Raw genomic sequence first — 21234 nt, 5'->3', positions numbered from 1 at the left:
ATCTGATCTCTAGAACCTGAGTTCTAACACACAGACATGATATTCTCCATCTGATCTCTAGAACCTGAGTTCTAACACACAGACATGATATTCTCCATCTGATCTCTAGAACCTGAGTTCTAACACACAGACATGATATTCTCCATCTGAACTCTAGAACCTGAGTTCTAACACACAGACATTATATTCTCCGTCTGATCTCTAGAACCTGAGTTCTAACACACAGACATGATATTCTCCATCTGATCTCTAGAACCTGAGTTCTAACACACAGACATTATATTCTCCATCTGAACTCTAGAACCTGAATTCTAACACACAGACATGATATTCTCCATCTGATCTCTAGAACCTGAGTTCTAACACACAGACATGATATTCTCCATCTGATCTCTAGAACCTGAGTTCTAACACACAGACATGATATTCTCCATCTGCTCTTTAGAACCTGAGTTCTAACACACAGACATGATATTCTCCATCTGAACTCTAGAACCTGAGTTCTAACACACAGACATGATATTCTCCATCTGATCTCTAGAACCTGAGTTCTAACACACAGACATGATATTCTCCATCTGATCTCTAGAACCTGAGTTCTAACACACAGACATGATATTCTCCATCTGATCTCTAGAACCTGAGTTCTAACACACAGACATGATATTCTCCATCTGATCTCTAGAACCTGAGTTCTAACACACAGACATGATATTCTCCATCTGATCTCTAGAACCTGAGTTTTAACACACAGACATGATATTCTCCATCTGATCTCTAGAACCTGAGTTCTAACACACAGACATGATATTCTCCATCTGATCTCTAGAACCTGAGTTCTAACACACAGACATTATATTCTCCATCTGAACTCTAGAACCTGAGTTCTAACACACAGACATGATATTCTCCATCTGATCTCTAGAACCTGAGTTCTAACACACAGACATGATATTCTCCATCTGATCTCTAGAACCTGAGTTCTAACACACAAATGCCCGTTATTCATATGGAAAGGGTTCTATGTCCTTCCTGCTGCAGTGTGTCTATGTATCTCTGTCGTTGTTCCAAATGAACCTATTCCCTGTATAGTGCACTACTTTTGACCAGAGTCCTATTAGGCCCTGGTCAAAAGTAGTGCACTCTAAAGGGAATAAGGTGCCATTTGTTGATGCCGATTCTGACTCTGTGTGTGGTCGTTGTGAGCAGGGCTCTGTAATAATTGCTGTCCACTTTATATAATGTTTACATACCCTACATTACTCATCTCATATGTATATACTGTACTCTATACCATCTTCTGCATCTTGCCTATGTGGTTCGGCCATCGCTCATCCATATATTTATATGTACATATTCTTGTTCATTCCTTTACACTTGTGTGTATAAGGTAGTTGTTGTGAAATTGTTAGATTACTTGTTAGATTACTTGTTAGATATTACTGTACTGTCGGAACTAGAAGCACGAGCATTTCGCTACACTCACATTAACATCTGCTAACCATGTGTATGTGACCAATACAATTTGATTTGATTAGATTTTTCCATACAAACGACCAAACGAACGACCGGCATACACATGTTCTCCCAATGTTTAACTATATTAGAGACAACCTTCTGGCAGGGTGCAACAGGATATCTATGTATGCAGCATGCCAGCAGCACAGATTTCTACTACTGAACCCTGACCACTCCTGCTGGAGAGATGCACAGGCTGACCAAGCAACCAAACAACCTCCCACGAACTAGGGGGACTGGGAGCCCAAGCCATGATTAGCTCTTAATCCTAGGGGCCACTCTCTGTCCAAATGGTGTCTTGAATCTAGGGGCCACTCTCTGTCCAAATGGTTTGTTAACCCTAGGGGCCACTCTCTGTCCAAATGGTGTCTTAATCCTAGGGGGGCCACTCTCTGTCCAAATGGTGTCTTAATCATAGGGGCCACTCTTTGTCCAAATAGTGTCTTAGTCCTAGGGGCCACTCTCTGTCCAAATGGTGTCTTAGTCCTAGGGGCCACTCTCTGTCCAAATGGTGTCTAAATCCTAGGGGCCACTCTCTGTCCAAATGGTGTCTTAGTCCTAGGGGCCACTCTCTGTCCAAATGGTGTCTTAGTCCTAGGGGCCACTCTCTGTCCAAATGGTGTCTTAGTCCTAGGGGCCACTCTCTGTCCAAATGGTGTCTTAGTCTAAGGGGGGCCACTCTCTGTCCAAATGGTGTCTTAGTCCTAGGGGCCACTCTGTCCAAAGGGTGTCTTAGTCCTAGGGGCCAGAGATAAAGAGATATCGACCCAACCAGGTTTTTCCCACGACAGACAGACAGACAGACAGACAGACAGACAGACAGACAGACAGACAGACAGACAGACAGACAGACAGACAGACAGACAGACAGACAGACAGACAGACAGACAGACAGACTCTCAATTCAATTTCAATTCAAGGGGCTTTGTTGGCATGGAAACATATGTTAACATTGCCAAAGCAATTGAAATGGATAAACAAAAGTGAATTAAACAATAAAAAGTTAACATTAAATATTACACTCACACAAGTTCCAAAAGAATAGACATTTCAAATGTCATATTATGTACAGTATGTATAAAGTGTTGTAACAATGTGCAAATAGTTAAATTAAAAAAGGGAAACTAAATAAACATGTTTTGTAATTCTTTGTGGATCTGTGTGATCTGAGGGAAATATGTGTCTCTAATATGGTCATACATTTGGCAGGAGGTTAGGAAGTGCCGCTCAGCTTCCACCTCATTTTGTGGGCAGTGTGCACATAGCCTGTCTTCTCTTGAGAGCCAGGTCTGCCTACGGCGGCCTTTCTCAATAGCAAGGCTATGCTCACTGAGTCTGTACATAGTCAAAGCTTTCCTTAACGTTGGGTCAGTCACAGTGGTCAGGTATTCTGCCACTGTGTACTCTCTGTTTAGGGCCAAACAGCCTTCTAGTTTGCTCCGTTTTTTTGTTAATTCCCATTAGCTAACGCCGTAATGCTAGCTAGTCTTCCAGGGGTCCAACACCCATTAACAAGACATTACAAACAACCACAATCAAGACTTCACACACATTCAGCAAGTAGACAATACAGATAATTAAAATACCTGACAGGAACACATTTAACATTCAGTTGATGCTTTCTACTTCCTGTCGAGTCATATGGTCTATCGCATTAAATGTTCTTTCTATTTCCTGTCCAGTCATAAGGTCTATCGCATTAGATGTTCTTTTTATTTCCTGTCCAGTCATATGGTCTATCGCATTAGATGTTCTTTTTATTTCCTGTCCAGTCATATGGTCTATCGCATTAGATGTTCTTTCTATTTCCTGTCCAGTCATATGGTCTATCGCATTAGATGTTCTTTCTATTTCCTGTCCAGTCATATGGTCTATCGCATTAGATGTTCTTGAATTGTTTTCTTGAAGGTTGATTTACTTTTTGCCTGAGAAATATGGATTGGTAAAGAGTTCCATTAAGCTATGGCTCTATATAAAACTGTAGATTTAAGTCGATTTGTCCTTGGCTTGGGTTGTTTTAGCTGCCCTGAATTTGCCTGTCTGGTTTGGTGGTTATGCATGTTGCTAATATGTACTAACTGGACTGAAAAAGACTGTGATTTTTTTTATAATATAACATTCCTAAAGAAAATCAGAAGACTAGATAGTAATTTGTTTTTAACGTAAAGCAATGAGAGATTCTGATGCGTTTGGATAATCATACAGTTAGAGAAATTAAGAGCTAATCTGGCTGCCCTGTTTTGAGTGATTTGAAGCTTTTTTATATCTTTCTTTGCTGCAGATGATCATATAACTGGACAGTACTCTAAGTGTGATAGGACCCGGGATTGACCATATAACTGGATAGTACTCTAAGTGTTATAGGACCAGGGATTGACCATATAACTGGACAGTACTCTAAGTGTGATAGGACCAGGGATTGACCATATAACTGGACAGTACTCTAAGTGTGATAGGACCAGGGATTGACCATATAACTGGACAGTACTCTAAGTGTGATAGGACCAGGGATTGACCATATAACCGGACAGTAGTCTAAGTGTGATAGGACCAGGGATTGACCATATAACTGGACAGTACTCTAAGTGTTATAGGACCAGGGATTGACCATATAACTGGACAGTACTCTAAGTGTTATAGGACCAGGGATTGACCATATAACTGGACAGTACTCTAAGTGTGATAGGACCAGGGATTGACCATATAACTGGACAGTACTCTAAGTGTGATAGGACCAGGGATTGACCATATAACTGGACAGTACTCTAAGTGTTATAGGACCAGGGATTGACCATATAACTGGACAGTACTCTAAGTGTGATAGGACCAGGGATTGACCATATAACTGGACAGTACTCTAAGTGTGATAGGACCAGGGATTGACCATATAACTGGACAGTACTCTAAGTGTGATAGGACCCGGGATTGACCATATAACTGGACAGTACTCTAAGTGTGATAGGACCAGGGATTGACCATATAACTGGACAGTACTCTAAGTGTGATAGGACCAGGGATTGACCATATAACTGGACAGTATTCTAAGTGTGATAGGACCAGGGATTGACCATATAACTGGACAGTACTCTAAGTGTGATAGGACCAGGGATTGACCATATAACTGGACAGTACTCTAAGTGTGATAGGACCAGGGATTGACCATATAACTGGACAGTACTCTAAGTGTGATAGGACCAGGGATTGACCATATAACTGGACAGTCCTCTAAGTGTGATAGGATCAGGGATTGACCATATAACTGGACAGTACTCTAAGTGTGATAGGACCAGGGATTGACCATATAACTGGACAGTACCCTAAGTGTGATAGGACCAGGGATTGACCATATAACTGGACAGTACTCTAAGTGTGATAGGACCAGGGATTGACCATATAACTGGACAGTACTCTAAGTGTGATAGGACCAGGGATTGACCATATAACTGGACAGTACTCTAAGTGTGATAGGACCAGGGATTGACCATATAACTGGACAGTACTCTACGTGTGATAGGACCAGGGATTGACCATATAACTCTAAGTGTGATAGGACCAGGGACCAGGACCCTCTTGCAAAAGAGATTTAAAATCTTAATGAGTCCTTCCTGGTTAAATAAAAATTAAATAAATTGTAGAGTCATCAGCATACATGACCACTCTTTCTTTGTTCATTACTGAAGGTAAATCATTAGTAAAGACAGTAGAGAAGTGGGCCTAGGCAACTTCCTTGAGGAACACCACAGTGTATATCTTTACTGTTTGAAAAGCTACCATTAAAGAACACTTTTTGCCTTCTCCTGGATAGATAACTTTCCATCCAGGATAGAGCTGCATACTTAAAAGCATAACATTTGAGTTGACCTAGCAACAGTTCATGATCAATTACATCAAAAGCAGCACTGCAATCTAGCAACACTACACCAACTAACTTCCTGTCATCCATACTCTTTAACCAATCATCTGTCATTTGTGCTAAGGCCGTACTCGTAGAATGCCCTTCTTTATATGCATGCTGGAAACCCGTTATCAGACCATTACATGAGAAAAAATCCTTGATTTGTACAGATACAATTTTTTCCAATCATTTATTTAACACAGGCAGCAAGCTTATATGACGACTATAAGGACCAGTGAATGCAGATTTTTTTATCCTTAGGTAGTGAAATAACCTTTGACTCTTTCCAGACTTCTGGGAACACCCCATACATCAAGCACTTATTAAAAATATGAGCGATTGGGGTTGATATTTGGTTAGCTGTAACTCTAAGAAATTTGGCGTCAAGATTATCTGTACCAGGTGACTTCCGTCATCCGAAAGAGACAACAGCATCCTTTCTACCTCTTCCCGTTCTACTTGGTGAAATTCGAACATGCTGCGTCTCCTTCACGATACATTCTGTTATAAGGCTATATGACATGGAACCATCAGTTGGAATCACAGCATTCCTCATCTTGTCCACTTTGCCTGTAAAATATTAATGAAAGTAATTTGCGATGTCATGTGGATTTGTAATAAATATACCCTCTGATTCAACAAAAGATGCGGACGTTTTCGAATTCCTACCTAGATTTCTTAATTTACAATAACTTTGCTTATCAAACAGAGTGCCAGATTTATCTGGTACTTTTTTTGGCATCATAACATTGAATCATTACATTTCTCAGCTCAACATCAATCCATGTTGCATCGTTTGACCTCAAAGTGCATTTTCTTAAAGGGGAGTGCTTATCAGCTATACTCATGAATAATTTCATAAACAAACTTAGTGACATTTCAGGATCATCCTTACTACACACGTCTAGCCAATGCACATTCTTAATCTCATCCACAAATGAGTCCTGATTGAACCCTCTGTAGGACCTTGGGTAGATTACCTTAGAGCCAGCCTTTGGTATTTTAGTTTTCCTAGTGAGTGAGTCCTGATTGAACCCTCTGTAGGACCTTGGGTAGATTACCTTAGAGCCAGCCTTTGGTATTTTAGTTTTCCTAGTGAGTGCAACCAACTTATGGTCACTACAACCTAGTGCCACTGATACAGCTTTAGAACAATGTTCAGCCATGTTAGTAAAAATGTGATCCATACAAGTTGATGATGTGATACCGAACCTATTGGTGAACGTTCTGGTTGATAATGTCATAACTTTTCATCAGATACCTTATCCAACATTTCACAAATGACATCAAGATATTTGACATCAGCACTAGGTGGCCTATAGCAGCAACCAACTACTATAGGTTTTAAATGTGTTAAATACACTTGTACCCATAGAGCCTCTAATCCATTCAACATTAAGTCCTTACGTTGTTTTTGCTGGAATATGATTCTGGATGTAAACTGCAACTTCACCCCCATATCTATTTCTGTCCCTCCTGAACATATTGTCTCCATGTATAGAGATCTCAGCATCCTCAAAAGAAGAGTCCAAGTGAGTCTCTGATATTGCCAATACATGAATATAGTTTGACTGCACTAGACAGCATATTCATGAATTTTGTTCCTTAAACTGCATATATAAACAATACTGTGCTGCCATATTCATTGACCTGGCCAAAGCTTTTGACTCTGTTAATCACCACATCCTCATCGGCAGACTCAGTAGCCTTGGTTTCTCAAACGATTGCGTCGCCTGGTTCACCAACTACTTCTCTGATAGAGTTCAGTGTGTCAAATCGGAGGGCCTGCTGTCCGGACCTCTGGCAGTCTCTATGGGGGTACCACAGGGTTCAATTCTTGGGCCAACTCTTTTCTCTGTATACATCAATGATGTCGCTCTTGCAGCTGGTGAGTCTCTGATCCACCTCTACGCAGACGACACCATTCTGTATACTTCTGGCCCTTCTTTGGACACTGTGTTAACAACCCTCCAGACGAGCTTCAATGCCATACAACTCTCCTTCCGTGGTCTCCAACTGCTCCTAAATACAAGTAAAACTAAATGCATGCTCTTCAACCGATCGCTGCCTGCACCTGCCCGCCTGTCCAGCATCACTTCTCTGGACGGTTCTGACTTAGAATTTGTGGAAAACTACAAATACCTAGGTGTCTGGTTAGACTGTAAACTCTCCTTCCAGACTCACATCAATCATCTCCAATCCAAAGTTAAATCTAGAATTGGCTTCCTATATCGCAACAAAGCATCCTTCACTCATGCTGCCAAACTTACCCTCGTAAAGCTGACCATCCTACCAATCCTCGACTTCGGCGATGTCATTTACAAAATAGCCTCCAATACCCTACTCAACAAGCTGGATGCAGTCTATCACAGTGCCATCCGTTTTGTCACCAAAGCCCCATATACTACCCACCACTGCGACCTGTACGCTCTCGTTGGCTGGCCTTCGCTTCATAATCGTCGCCAAATACATTGGCTCCAGGTCATCTACAAGACCCTGCTAGGTAAAGTCCCCCCTTATCTCCGCTCACTGGTCACCATAGCAGCACCCACCTGTAGCACGCGCTCCAGCAGGTATATCTCTCTGGTCACCCCTAAAGCCAACTCCTCCTTTGGTCGTCTCTCCTTCCAGTTCTCTGCTGCCAATGACTGGAACGAACTACAAAAATCTCTGAAACTGGAAACACTTATCTCCCTCACTAGCTTTAAGCACCAGCTATCAGAGCAGCTCCTAGATCACTGCACCTGTACATAGCCCATCTATAATTTAGCCCAAACTACTACCTCTTCCCCTACTTTATTTATTTATTTTATTTATTTTGCTCCTTTGCTCCATATTATTTATATTTTAACTTTGAACTTTCTTCAAATAACAAATCTACCATTCCAGTGTTTTACTTGCTATACTTTATTTACTCTGCCACCATGGCCTCCCTTATCTCACATCATTTGCTCACATTGTATATAGTCTTATTTTTTTCTACTGTATCATTGATTGTATGTTGTTTTACTCCATGTGTAACTCTGTGTTTTTGTATGTTGTCGAACTGCTTTGCTTTATCTTGGCCAGGTCGCAATTGTAAATGAGAACTTGTTCTCAACTTGCCTACCTGGTTAAATAAAGGTGAAATTAAAAAAATTAAAAAAATATTCATGACAGTATTTATCTGTCGCTGTCTCTATCTCTCACTCTGTCTCTATCTTTCTCTCTGTCTCTATATCTCTCTCGCTCGGTCTCTCTCCCTCTCTCTGTCTCTCTCTCTCTCTCTGTGTCTGTCTGTCTGTCTGTCTGTCTGTCTGTCTGTCTGTCTGTCTGTCTGTCTGTCTGTCTGTCTGTCTGTCTGTCTGTCTGTCTGTCTGTCTGTCTGTCTGTCTGTCTGTCTGTCTGTCTGTCTCTCTCTCTCTCTCTCTCTCTCTCTCTCTCTCTCTCTCTCTCTCTCTCTCTCTCTCTCTCGCTCTCTCTCTCTGGGCCCACATTGAAGCAATTTCAATGTAATGGTATTTTCCCAATCTCTGAGTTTGTTTCACTGTGTTGACGTTGAGGAGGGTTTGGAGTGCATCTGGCTAAACAGTGAGGCAGGCAGGCTGTCTGGTCTAATGCTCCTGTGATGCTGAACCACCTGCGCCCCAGACAGGGATCACTAACTCTAATAGAAACCAGGTGGAAGACCTGAACACAGACCACTCTGATGATGATGAGGAGGGAGGGAGGGAGAGAGAGAACAGGAGGGAGAGAGAGAACAGGAGGGAGAGAGAGAGAGAGAGAGAGTCGACAGACTGACAGACAGAATAATTGAAAAAGAGAGAAAATATAAATAAAACGTATAATTTATTCGTTTCGGTAACAGGATGTTTCGTTCAGAGTGTCTAAGGGCTCGCCATAGAAACTGAACCAAGTTGTCTTTGTTTGTACAGTTGTCTCTGTGTGTGTTCTGAGGAGAGAAGATGCACAATAGTCTGTCGTGGACTCTGCTGTTACCGTTGTGATGGTAACCTATATACCATTTGTGTGTTGTGTCTGGTTTTGTTTGTTCATCGGTTTGGTTTTATAACCCGTGACAGGGTGGAACGCAGGTCGCCAGTCAAAACATTCTCACAGTCCACTTTGTTTGAAGACCGGAAACACTGCCTTCACCTCCTCCCACCTCCTTCTTCCCCCTTTCATCAACACTGTATAAATGAAACAGGGGAGATATCATTTCAGACAGGAAAGAGAAAGGCCTGACATGCAGAGGCCAGTCCTGAGAGGAGACATGGGTTCAAACACTATTCGAAATAATTTCACATGCTTTATCTGGACTCGATTGAGCTTGTCTGTAGCAATGGAACCAATTGAAATGTCTCAAAAGTACAAACCCCGCCCATTATGGCATTCCAAGGCAGGCTAAAGCAAACGCTCAAAGTATTTTAAAATATTTCTACTACTGTTTGAACCCAGGTCTGCCTGAGGGCCTCACAGTCTAGCCTCACCCCTCTAGGGCTGTTACTAGGAGTTTACAAACAGGAAGCCTCCCTTATGAGAAACACAGTGTTGTTTATCACGGGCCTATCGACACGGGAGGAAAACGTTAACAACTTTTCCATGAATGAATGGGTCCCTGTTGGATGGTTGTTGGTTCTATTGATGGACTCTGTAGCAGGAAGGTGACTAGTGGAGTATTATTTCCCGATGGTCTTCCTCTGAGACCCTGGGAAATATAGATAGTATCTGCGTGCCAAATGGCACACTATTGCTATTCTCTTTATAGTGCACTACCCATAGGGCTCTAGTAAAAAGTAGGTCACTATATAGTGAATAGAGTGCCATTTGGGAGGTAGTCTGGGTCTGGGTGGAACTCTCACACTGTCGGTCGGGTTAAGTTGAGTGGTTCCCTTCCTATTTTCGTCGACTATTGGGTGTTTCTGTTTTCGTCCACAATTGGGTGTTTCTGTTTTAGTTGACGATTTTGTGTTTCTGTTTTAATCCACTATTGGGTGCTTCTGTTTTAGTCCAATATTGGGTGTTTTTTCTGTTTTAGTCCTCTATTGGCTGTTTCTGTTTTAGTCCACTAATGTGTGTTTCTGTTTTAGTCCATAATTGGGTATTTCTGTTTTAGTCCACTATTGGGTGTTTCTGTTTTAGTCCACTATTGTGTGTGTCTGTTTTAGTCCACTATTAGGTGTTTCTGTTTTAGTCCACTATTAGGTGTTTCTGTTTTAGTCCACTATTGGTTGTGGGGGCAAACAAGGCCCATGTGACTGGTTAGTAGATCCCAGTTGATGTTTGCTTAGTTGAGTGAAACATCTTTGTGTTTGGAGGGTCTTGGTTTAAAATAGTGGGCCATTGTGAAGTTGTGTTCTCATGGTGTTGTTCAGGTCTGTCTGTCTGCCTGCCTGCCTGCCTGCCTGCCTGTCTGTCTGTCTGTCTGTCTGTCTGTCTGTCTGTCTGTCTGTCTGTCTGTCTGTCTGTCTGTCTGTCTGTCTGTCTGTCTGTCTGTCTGTCTGTCTGTCTGTCTGTCTGTCTGTCTGTCTGTCTGTCTGTCTGTCTGTCTGTCTGTCTGTCTGTCTGCAGCACATCTCTATGGACGGTTTATGTCAACATGAACTGCCATAAAACAAATAATGAACTCAAGGACAACAGCTAGCTAACAGTGCAATAAGGCAGTACTGACTATACCCTATGGTCTGGTGCCCCAGACACAGAGTCAGCCTACTGCTGGACTGGGCATCCGTTTTAGTCCAGGAGTAGGAATAATTATGGGTCCGGGAAACCGGCCTGTTTTCATAGGATGGACATTGAATAAAAAGCCACATTAATTGTAATGGCATAGCAGTCATCATGTGTTTAATTCTTATAAATGACCATAGCAGGAACTCTAATCACGTCTCAATTTGTCTCCCTCCCTCCGTACCTCCCCCTCCCTCCGTACCTCTCCCTCCCTCCGTACCTCCCCCTCCCTCCACCTCCCCCTCCCTCCGTACCTCTCCCTCCCTCCGTACCTCCCCCTCCCTCCGTACCTCCCCCTCCCTCCTTCCCCTGACAGAGATCTCAACTACAACAACCTGGAAGAGTTCCCTATTGCAATCAGAGCCCTGAGCACCCTGAAGGAGCTGTGAGTATACATGTCCATATGTCTTTACTACCAGCTGTGCTAACGCTGCCCTGACCCCTTACCCCTGACCTCTGACCTTTGTCCTGTCCTCAGTCCACCCTCTGGTCTGCAACCTCCTTCAACCATCTGTTGTAATATTCACTTTCCAGGGGTTTCCACAGCAACAACATCAAGTCCATCCCTGAGCAGGCCTTCACTGGAAACCCCACTCTTCTGACAATGTAGGTCAACATAACTAACTACGCTAATCAAACTGCTGCTATTGCCAAGAGATCCCTGCCCACTTTCACTACAACCCATTGTCTTTGTGTGCGGGTGTGTCTGCGCGCGCATGTGTGTGTGTCTGTGTGTGTGTGTGTGTGTGTGTGTGTGTGTGTGTGTGTGTGTGTGTGTGTGTGTGTGTGTGTGTGTGTGTGTGTGTGTGTGTGTGTGTGTGTGTGTGTGTGTGTGTGTGTGTGTGTGTGTGTGTGTGTGTGTGTGTGTGTGTGTGTGCGCGCGCGTGCGCGTGCGGCTGCAGGTGTGGTTCAAATACAATCTGAAATCATTTTCTATACTTTTAGCGTTTACTCTAGTCTGCCTGGAGTGACAGATTGGTGGGGTTTTTGTCCTTTTGACTATTCCATTAGTTCCTATAAGCCAGACAAGTTTAATCAAGTCTTTTTTAAATGATTTCAAATAGTATTTGAACCCAGGTGTGTGTGTACCAGGCCCTTAGATGTTGTTGTGCTATTGTGTTCCTGAGGGGTTTTCCTTCCTCTCCTCTGAGAACCAATCCAGAGGTCTTTCCTCAACCAGAACTCTTCTGGCTGCTTTGTAATTTTTCCATAAACGTACGCAGGCTGTTTAGAGTGATTATGTTAAACATCTGAACAATATGTGGTAACTTCAGTTTCACGAAGCGAGTTCGATGTGATTTAACATCGCTTGAATCGACTATTACAGATTCTACATATTCTATGATAACACCACCCACTGTCTCCGTTTTATTCGTTGATTGTGATATAGCAACTGTTCAAATCACATTTTTATCGGTCACATACGCATATTTAGCAGATGTTATTGCGGGTGTAGCGACATGCCTGTTACAGCTTATACGGTGTGATTAAAAACAAATATATGTTCCATCACATGACAGGGCCCTTATTCTTTTTCATCAAACTACACTACATTACCAAAAGTATGTGGACACCTGCTCGTCTCATTTCAAACTCATCATGGCCATTAATATGGAGTTGGTCCCACCTTTGCTGCTATAACAGCCTCCACTCTTCTGGGAAGGCTTTCCACTAGATGTTGGAACATTGCTGCTATAACAGCCTCCACTCTTCTGGGAAGGCTTTCCACTAGATGTTGGAACATTGCTGCTATAACAGCCTCCACTCTTCTGGGAAGGCTTTCCACTAGATGTTGGAACATTGCTGTGGGGGTGTCACAGCTTTCTTCATCGTCTGACGATATAGCGAAATCGCTGTCGGAGAAAGTGGACCAATACGCAGCGGGTTGCGTGTTCAACATCATAATTTATTAAATGAATGAGAACACGTGAAAATAAGAAAACAAGAACAACGAATGACAGTTTCGCAGGCTATACCTAGCAGCGCAAAAAACAACTACCCACGAAACACAAAGACAAACACACCCTACTATATAGGACTCCCAATCAAAGGCAACTCAACACTCCTGCCTTCAATTGGGAGTCCAACCCCAATTAACGATACATAGAAAAACAACCCTAGAACCTATACCAACCACTAACACACCCCACTACACCCCACACAAAACCCCATAATACAAAACAAATATACCTCTGCCACGTCCTGACCAAATATAATACAACTAATACCTAAATATTGGTCAGGACGTGACATTACCCCCCCCCCTAAAGGTGCATACACCGAATGCACCAACATAAAGAAAACCAAATACCAAAATAACCCCCCTAAACTAAAGGGAGGGAAGGGAGGGTGGCTGCCGTCAACGACGGCACTGTGCTACACCCCCCCACTCCCCAACCCACCTATATTGGAGGTGGCTCCGGTTCTGGCCTACTGCCCTCTAGACTGTAGACAGACTTGCTTGGCTTTGGACAGTAGGCAGACTCCTTCGGTTCCAGGTCGTAGGCCAACTCCGCCAGTCCCGGTCTGTAGGCAGACTCATTATAGTCACAGTTACTTATTTCTAATTTGGGATCGTAGCCAGACTCACCCGGTTCTGGGTCGCAGGCCGACCCCCCTGGTTCCGGGTCGCAGGTAGACCCCTTCGGTTCTGGGTCACAAACAGACCCCTTCGGGCAGACGGGCCACTCTGGCAGCTCCGGGCAGACGGGCCAATCTGGCTGATCCGGGCAGACGGGCCAATCTGGCTGATCCGGGCAGACGGGCAGCTCTGGCGACTCCTGACTGGCAGGCAGCTCTGGCGACTCCTGACGCTTGGAATTGCGCCTGGTGATCTAAGACTTGCGGGCGACTGCTCGGCCATTGATACCCATTTCATGAGGGTCCAGACAAACAGTTATTGTGCTGACGTTGTTTCCAGGGGCAGTTTGTAACTCGGTACGTGCTTCAGCACTCGGCGGTCCCGTTCTATGTTTGTGTGGCCTACCACTTCGCGGCTGAGCCGTTGTTTCTCCTAAACATTTCCACTTCACAATAACAGCCCTTACAGGTGACCGGGGAAGCTCTAGATGGGCAGAAATTTGACGAACTGACATGTTGGAAAGGTGGCATCCTATGACGGTGCCATGTTGAAAGTCACTGAGCTCTTCAGTAAGGCCATTCTACTGTCAATATTTGTCTATGGAGATTGCATGGCTGTGTGCTTGATTTTATACACCTGTCAGCAATGGGTGGGGCTGATATAGCCGAATCCACTAATTGGAAGGGGTGTCCACAAACTTTTGTATATATAGTGTATATTCTTAATGCTGTGAGATAGGTTTATAAAAAATTTAAAAATCCATCCATGTTCTGTTTTTGCTTATTGTCGGTTTGGCGTGGAATTCCTTCATGGCCTCAGCGTCTCAGCTAGGAGAACAGAACAGAACAAAGTGTGTCCGTGTGGAGATATCTGCATAGTTGGCCAGCCAAAATAGCTTCACCCTGATCCTTAAATTCTGCTGATCTCTCTTTCTCTCACCCTCTTGCTTTCTTTCTTTCTCTCTCTCTCTCTCTCTCTCTCTCTCTCTCTCTCTCTCTCTCTCTCTCTCTTTCTCTCTCTTTCTCTCTTCCTCTCTCCCTCCCTCTCTCTCTCTCTCTCTCTCTCTTTCTCTCTCTTTCTCTCTCTTTCTCTCTTCCTCTCTCCCTCCCTCTCTCTCCCTCTCTCTCTCTCTCTCTCTTCTTTCTCTCTCTCTCTCTCTTTCTCTCTCTTTTTCTCTCTCTTCCTCTCTCTTTCTCTCTCCCTCTCTCTTTCTCTCTCCCTCTCTCTGTCTCGCTCTGACTTTCTCTCTCTCTTTCTCTCTCTTTCCTTCTCTCTCTCTCTTTCTCTCTCTCTCTTCCTCTCTCTCTTCCTCTCTCTCTCAATCTCTTTTTCTCTCTCTTCCTCTCTCTCTCGCTCTCTCTTTTTCTCTCTCTTCCTCTCTCTCTCCCTCTCTCTTTCTCTCTCCCTCTCTCTTTCTCTCTCTCTCTTTCTTTCTCTTTCTCTCTCTATCTTTCTCTCTCTCTTTCTTTCTCTTTCCTTCTCTCTTCCTCTATCTCTCTCTCTCTCTCTTTCTCTCTCTCTCTCCCTTACGCCGCTTTTTTCTCCATCAACAAGGGTAACGATTTCAAATGTACCGCCATTTATTCCAAATGAGCTATTGGAGAGTGAGTTATTGCGCTTTGGGAAGTTTGCAAGTTCAATTAAAGTTGTCCCGTTGGGTTGCAAACACCCGGCGTTGAAACAGGTTATGTCGTTTCGGCGACAGGTGTTTATGTTTTTGGACTCACCGGAGCAGACTTTGGAGTTAGCGTTTAAAGTCAAGTATGACAACAGATTGTATACTGGTTATGCTAATACGGGTAGTCAACGGTGTTTTGAGTGTGGGGATGTTGGTCATAAGCGACATGCTGCCCGAAAAGGGAGAAGGCAGAGGGAGGGGCAGGTGGTCCTCGTAATGCCTGGGCCCACTGATGTAGGGAGAGGTGGGCCTCGTAACGCCTGGGCCCACTGATGTAGGGAGAGGTGGTCCTCGTAACACCTGGGCCCACTGATGTAGGGAGAGGTGGTCCTCGTAGCACCTGGGCCCACTGATGTAGGGAGAGGTGGTCCTCGTAACGCCTGGGCCCACTGATGTAGAGAGAGGTGGTCCTCGTAACGCCTGGGCCCACTGATGTAGGGAGAGGTGGTCCTCGTAACGCCTGGGCCCACTGATGTAGGGAGAGGTGGTCCTCGTAACGCCTGGGCCCACTGATGTAGGGAGAGGTGGTCCTCGTAACGCCTGGGCCCACTGATGTAGGGAGAGGTGGTCCTGTAACGCCTGGGCCCACTGATGTAGGGAGAGGTGGTCCTCGTAATGCCTGGGCCCACTGATGTAGGGAGAGGTGGTCCTCGTAACGCCTGGGCCCACTGATGTAGGGAGAGGTGGGCCGACAGTGGTTGAGCAGCCACAAGCACCTGCTGCTGAGGAACAAGTTGTCCGTGTTGAGGGCACGGAGTTGCAACTTGTGTTAGAGGGAAATGTTATGCAGCAGAAAAATATTGTTGTAGAAGGTAAGGATGGATCTGAAGAGCCAGTTCCTGAGACTGGTGAGGAGGTGCCCACTACGAGTAATAGGGTACAGGAGGGGGTTCAGGTGGGGCTAGTCTCCCAGGTAGTGGAGGAAATGCCCACTACCAGTAATAGGGTTCATGTGGAGCTAGTCTCCCAGGTAGTGGAGGAGATGCCCACTACCAGTAATAGGGTTCAGGTGGGGCTAGTCTCCCAGGTAGTGGAGGAGATGTCCACTACGAGTAATAGGGTTCAGGTGGAGCTAGTCTCCCAGGTAGTGGAGGAGATGCCCACTACCAGTAATAGGGTTCAGGTGGGGCTAGTTTCCCAGGTAGTGGAGGAGATGTCCACTACCAGTAATAGGGTTCAGGTGGGGCTAGTTTCCCAGGTAGTGGAAGAGATGTCCACTACGAGTAATAGGGTTCAGGTGGGGCTAGTTTCCCAGGTAGTGGGGGAGATGCCCACTACCAGTAATAGGGTTCAGGTGGGGCTAGTTTCCCAGGTAGTGGAGGAGATGTCCACTACCAGTAATAGGGTTCAGGTGGGGCTAGTTTCCCAGGTAGTGGAGGAGATGCCCACTACCAGTAATAGGGTTCAGGTGGGGCTAGTTTCCCAGGTAGTGGAAGAGATGTCCACTACCAGTAATAGGGTTCATGTGGAGCTAGTCTCCCAGGTAGTGGAAGAGATGTCCACTACGAGTAATAGGGTTCAGGTGGGGCTAGTCTCCCAGGTAGTGGGGGAGATGCCCACTACCAGTAATAGGGTTCAGGTGGGGCTAGTTTCCCAGGTAGTGGAGGAGATGTCCACTACCAGTAATAGGGTTCAGGTGGGGCTAGTCTCCCAGGTAGTGGAGGAGATGCCCACTACCAGTAATAGGGTTCAGGTGGGGCTAGTCTCCCAGGTAGTGGAGGAGATGTCCACTACCAGTAATAGGGTTCAGGTGGGGCTAGTCTCCCAGGTAGTGGAGGAGATGCCCACTACGAGTAATAGGGACAGGAGGGGTTCAGGTGGGGCTAGTCTCCCAGGTAGTGGGGGAGATGCCCACTACCAGTAATAGGGTTCAGGTGGGGCTAGTCTCCCAGGTAGTGGAGGAGATGCCCACTACCAGTAATAGGGTTCAGGTGGGGCTAGTCTCCCAGGTAGTGGAGGAGATGTCCACTACCAGTAATAGGGTTCAGGTGGGGCTAGTTTCCCAGGTAGTGGAGGAGATGCCCACTACCAGTAATAGGGTTCAGGTGGGGCTAGTTTCCCAGGTAGTGGAGGAGATGTCCACTACCAGTAATAGGGTTCAGGTGGGGCTAGTTTCCCAGGTAGTGGAGGAGATGCCCACTACCAGTAATAGGGTTCAGGTGGGGCTAGTCTCCCAGGTAGTGGAGGAGATGTCCACTACCAGTAATAGGGTTCAGGTGGGGCTAGTTTCCCAGGTAGTGGAGGAGATGCCTGGTACGAGTGATGGGCTGCAAGTGGGGAGTGATGAAAGGGACGTGTTAGAAGGAAGTCAGGGGTCTGTGGCCTCAGTTGAGGAGGAGCAGGATATGGATATCTCTATTGATATGATAGTAGCTGGTGACGACTCAATTTATGATCTAGAGGAGGTAAATAGGTTTCTGGATCAGACTTCTGGGAAATCTGTGAAATTGGCAGAATATTTTGATGTTGATAAGTTTGTGAGGTCAGCTGTGATGTTACAGAAGATGGGCTTGGGTATTAGAAGTAATAAAATAGAAAAGGCTTAATGTAGTTTTTCTACAGGAGACTCATAGTGATGAGGAAAATGAGGTTGACTGGGGTATGTGGTGGGAGGGGAAGTATATACCCAGTCATGGTACTAATTTCAGTGCTGGGGTGGCAATCTTGTTTTCTTCAGGCTTAGGGGTGACTGTGGTATCTACAACAGAGATTGTCAAGGGTCGGGTTTTATTGGTCAAGGCGGAGGTTATGGGGTTTTAGATTTTTTGAATGTTTATGCTCCTAATGAGGGAACAGAGCGTATTGTTGGTTTTGATCAAATAAAGGAAACCTTAAGACAGTGTGACCAAGAGGGGTGTATGGTTTTAGGGGGGGACTGGAACTGTACAGTGGATTTTACTGTTGATCACACCGCTGAAGAACCTAGGCAGTACACATGGCTAAAAGTTAATGAAGGTCGTGTCAGTGCAGCAAGGTTAGACAGGTTGTATGTATCTGAGCACTACTGTAGTAGGGTTGGAAGGTTAGACAGGTTGTATGTATCTGAGCACTACTGTAGTAGGGTTGGAAGGTTAGACAGGTTGTATGTATCTGATCACTACTGTAGTAGGGTTGGAAGGTTAGACAGGTTGTATGTATCTGATCACTACTGTAGTAGGGTTGGAAGGTTAGACAGGTTGTATGTATCTGATCACTACTGTAGTAGGGTTGGAAGGTTAGACAGGTTGTATGTATCTGATCACTACTGTAGTAGGGTTGGAAGGTTAGACAGGTTGTATGTATCTGATCACTACTGTAGTAGGGTTGGAAGGTTAGACAGGTTGTATGTATCTGATCACTACTGTAGTAGGGTTGGAAGGTTAGACAGGTTGTATGTATCTGATCATTACTGTAGTAGGGTTGGAAGGTTAGACAGGTTGTATGTATCTGATCACTACTGTAGTAGGGTTGGAAGGTTAGACAGGTTGTATGTATCTGATCACTACTGTAGTAGGGTTGGAAGGTTAGACAGGTTGTATGTATCTGATCAATACTGTAGTAGGGTTGGAAGGTTAGACAGGTTGTATGTATCTGATCATTACTGTAGTAGGGTTGGAAGGTGAGACAGGTTGTACGTATCTGATCACTACTGTAGTAGGGTTGGATGGTTAGACAGGTTGTATGTATCTGATCAATACTGTAGTAGGGTTGGAAGGTGTGACATTACTCCTGTGGGTTTCTCTGATCACCATTTTGTTACTGTTGATATTCATTTGTCCCGTCCACGAAGGTCATCATCTTACTGGTATTTTAATGTTAAATTGTTACATGTTTTGTGAAAGGTTTTTGTTGTTTTGGGAAAAATGGAGGGTTACAAAAGGACATTTTGAGTCCTTGAGACAATGGTGGGAGGTTGGGAAGGCCCAAATACGATTATTTTGTCAACAGTATACTGCTCGGTCTCGAATTGAAGTCAAAGAGACTATCAAGGCCCTTGAACAGGACATCAAATCTATTGAATTGAAGCTGCTCACTCAGAACGACCCTGGAAAAGTCATGAATTTACAGGACAAGAGACATGAACTGAGGTCGTTTCTACATGAAAGAGTGAAGGGTGCCTTGATTGGGTCTCGTTTCGCTTCCCTCAAGGATTATGGATGCTCCTAGCGCTTTCTTTTTTAACCTAGGACAGTCAACACTACAACGTAAACAGGTGGTCTGCCTTCGTCTCCCTGATGGGAAGGTGACCACGGATGACAGTGAAATGCGTCAACATGCAGTGGATTTCTACTCTGCCCTCTATAAGGCGGAGGATTGTGACTCTCTGTGTACTGAACAGTTGCTACACGGTCTTCCTCAATTGGGACCTGAGCAGAGAGTCGCATTGGACTCTGACATTACACTGCAAGAGCTGTCCACAGCAGTTATGCAGCTCTCAACAGGCCGAGCCCCTGGCATTGATGGTTTACCATCTGAGTTTTATAAGCACTTTTGGGGGTCTATTGGGGAGGATTTTTATGAAGTGGTGTGTGAATCTTTTCATGAGGGTTCTCTTCCTGTATCCTGTCAACGTGCGGTGCTTTCATTATTGCCAAAAAAGGGGGATTTGGCTCTCATAAAAAATTGGAGACCTGTTGCTTTATAAAGAATATAAAATTGTTTCTAAATGTCTCTCAAACAGGTTGAAAGAGTATCTGGGATTGTTGGTCCACAAGGAACAGTCCTACTGTGTACCTGACCGCTCTGTTGTTGACAACTTGTTTCTGATAAGAGATGTTTTAGACATTTGTAATCTGTCTGATGTAAATGTGGGTTTACCTTCTTTGGATCAGGAGAATGCTTTTGACCGTGTGGACCACCAGTACTTGTTTAAAACAATGAAAGCCTTTGGGTTTGGGGATGTTTTTTTGTCTTGGATGAGTTTACTGTATGCTGGGGCCTTGTGTATGGTGAAGGTGGGGGGTGGTTTGAGCTGCCCCATCCCCGTCCAAAGGGGCATCAGGCAGGGATGCCCAATTTCAGGGCAGTTATAAAGTCTGGCGATTGAACCAATGCTTTGTTTTTTAAGAGCGAAGCTTACTGGTTTCTCTGTGCCAGGTGTAATGAAGGGTCCCACAATAGCACTGTCTGCATATGCAGATGATGTGACAGTTTTTATTACAGGGGCTGAGGATGTTAAGGTTCTCTCAAACGCTCTAAAGGTGTATGAGGGGGCCTCCTCAGCTAGAGTCAATTGGGGAAAGAGTGAAGCGCTGTGGGCTCGTCAGCTTCAGATAGGGTCCACTCCACGGTTACCAGGGGGGCTTCAGTGGGGCAGAGATGGGATGAAGACTTTGGGGGTTTTTCTAGGCTCTGATGTCTTTCAGAAAAAGAACTGGGAGGGTGTAGTGGAGAAAGTGTGTGCCAGACTGTCAAGATGGAAATGGGTGCTGCCTCAGCTGTCTTATAGGGGAAGGGTATTGGTAGCTAATAATCTTGCTGCCTCCTCCCTGTGGCACAGACTAATGATTTTACAGCCACCTGGGGGTCTGATACAAGAGCTTCAGAGGACCCTTGTCAATTTCTTCTGGTCTGGACAACACTGGATAAAAGCTGCAGCCCTGTACCTGCCACTACACGAGGGTGGGCAAGGCCTGGAGGACATTTCCTCAAGGATCATGGCTTTCCGGCTTCAAGCAGCCCAGAGACTGTTGTACAGAGACGGTTCTAGCTGGGTGGATACAGCCTATACATTGATGAGGAGAGCGGGCTGTTTGGGCTTAGATAAGCACATTTTCCTCTTAAAGCTGGAGGGGGGTGATTTGCCTGGCCTGACTACATTTTATGAGTCTGTTATGCAGGCTTGGAGAGTTTTTGTCAAGTCCCGTAAGGCCTGCA

The 21234-nt window shown here is 44.9% G+C and overlaps 1 protein-coding gene across 2 annotated transcripts in view; it reads left to right on the top strand.

The window, feature by feature from the left end:
- The window catches only part of LOC106609731 (leucine-rich repeat-containing G-protein coupled receptor 5), a 193826-nt gene that overhangs the window by 145507 nt on the left and 27085 nt on the right, over positions 1-21234 (top strand). For both annotated transcript variants that reach the window (XM_045722416.1, XM_045722415.1), the window contains exons 7-8: positions 11436-11504; positions 11654-11725. In XM_045722416.1, coding sequence (XP_045578372.1) covers positions 11436-11504; positions 11654-11725 — 141 coding nt within the window. The remainder of the gene's footprint in view (positions 1-11435; positions 11505-11653; positions 11726-21234) is intronic.

This window comes from Salmo salar, chromosome ssa07 (assembly GCF_905237065.1).
Source record: "Salmo salar chromosome ssa07, Ssal_v3.1, whole genome shotgun sequence".
NCBI lineage: Eukaryota > Metazoa > Chordata > Actinopteri > Salmoniformes > Salmonidae > Salmo > Salmo salar.
Note: the sequence above shows the minus strand (reverse complement) of the source record. Positions and strands in the feature narration are given on the sequence as shown.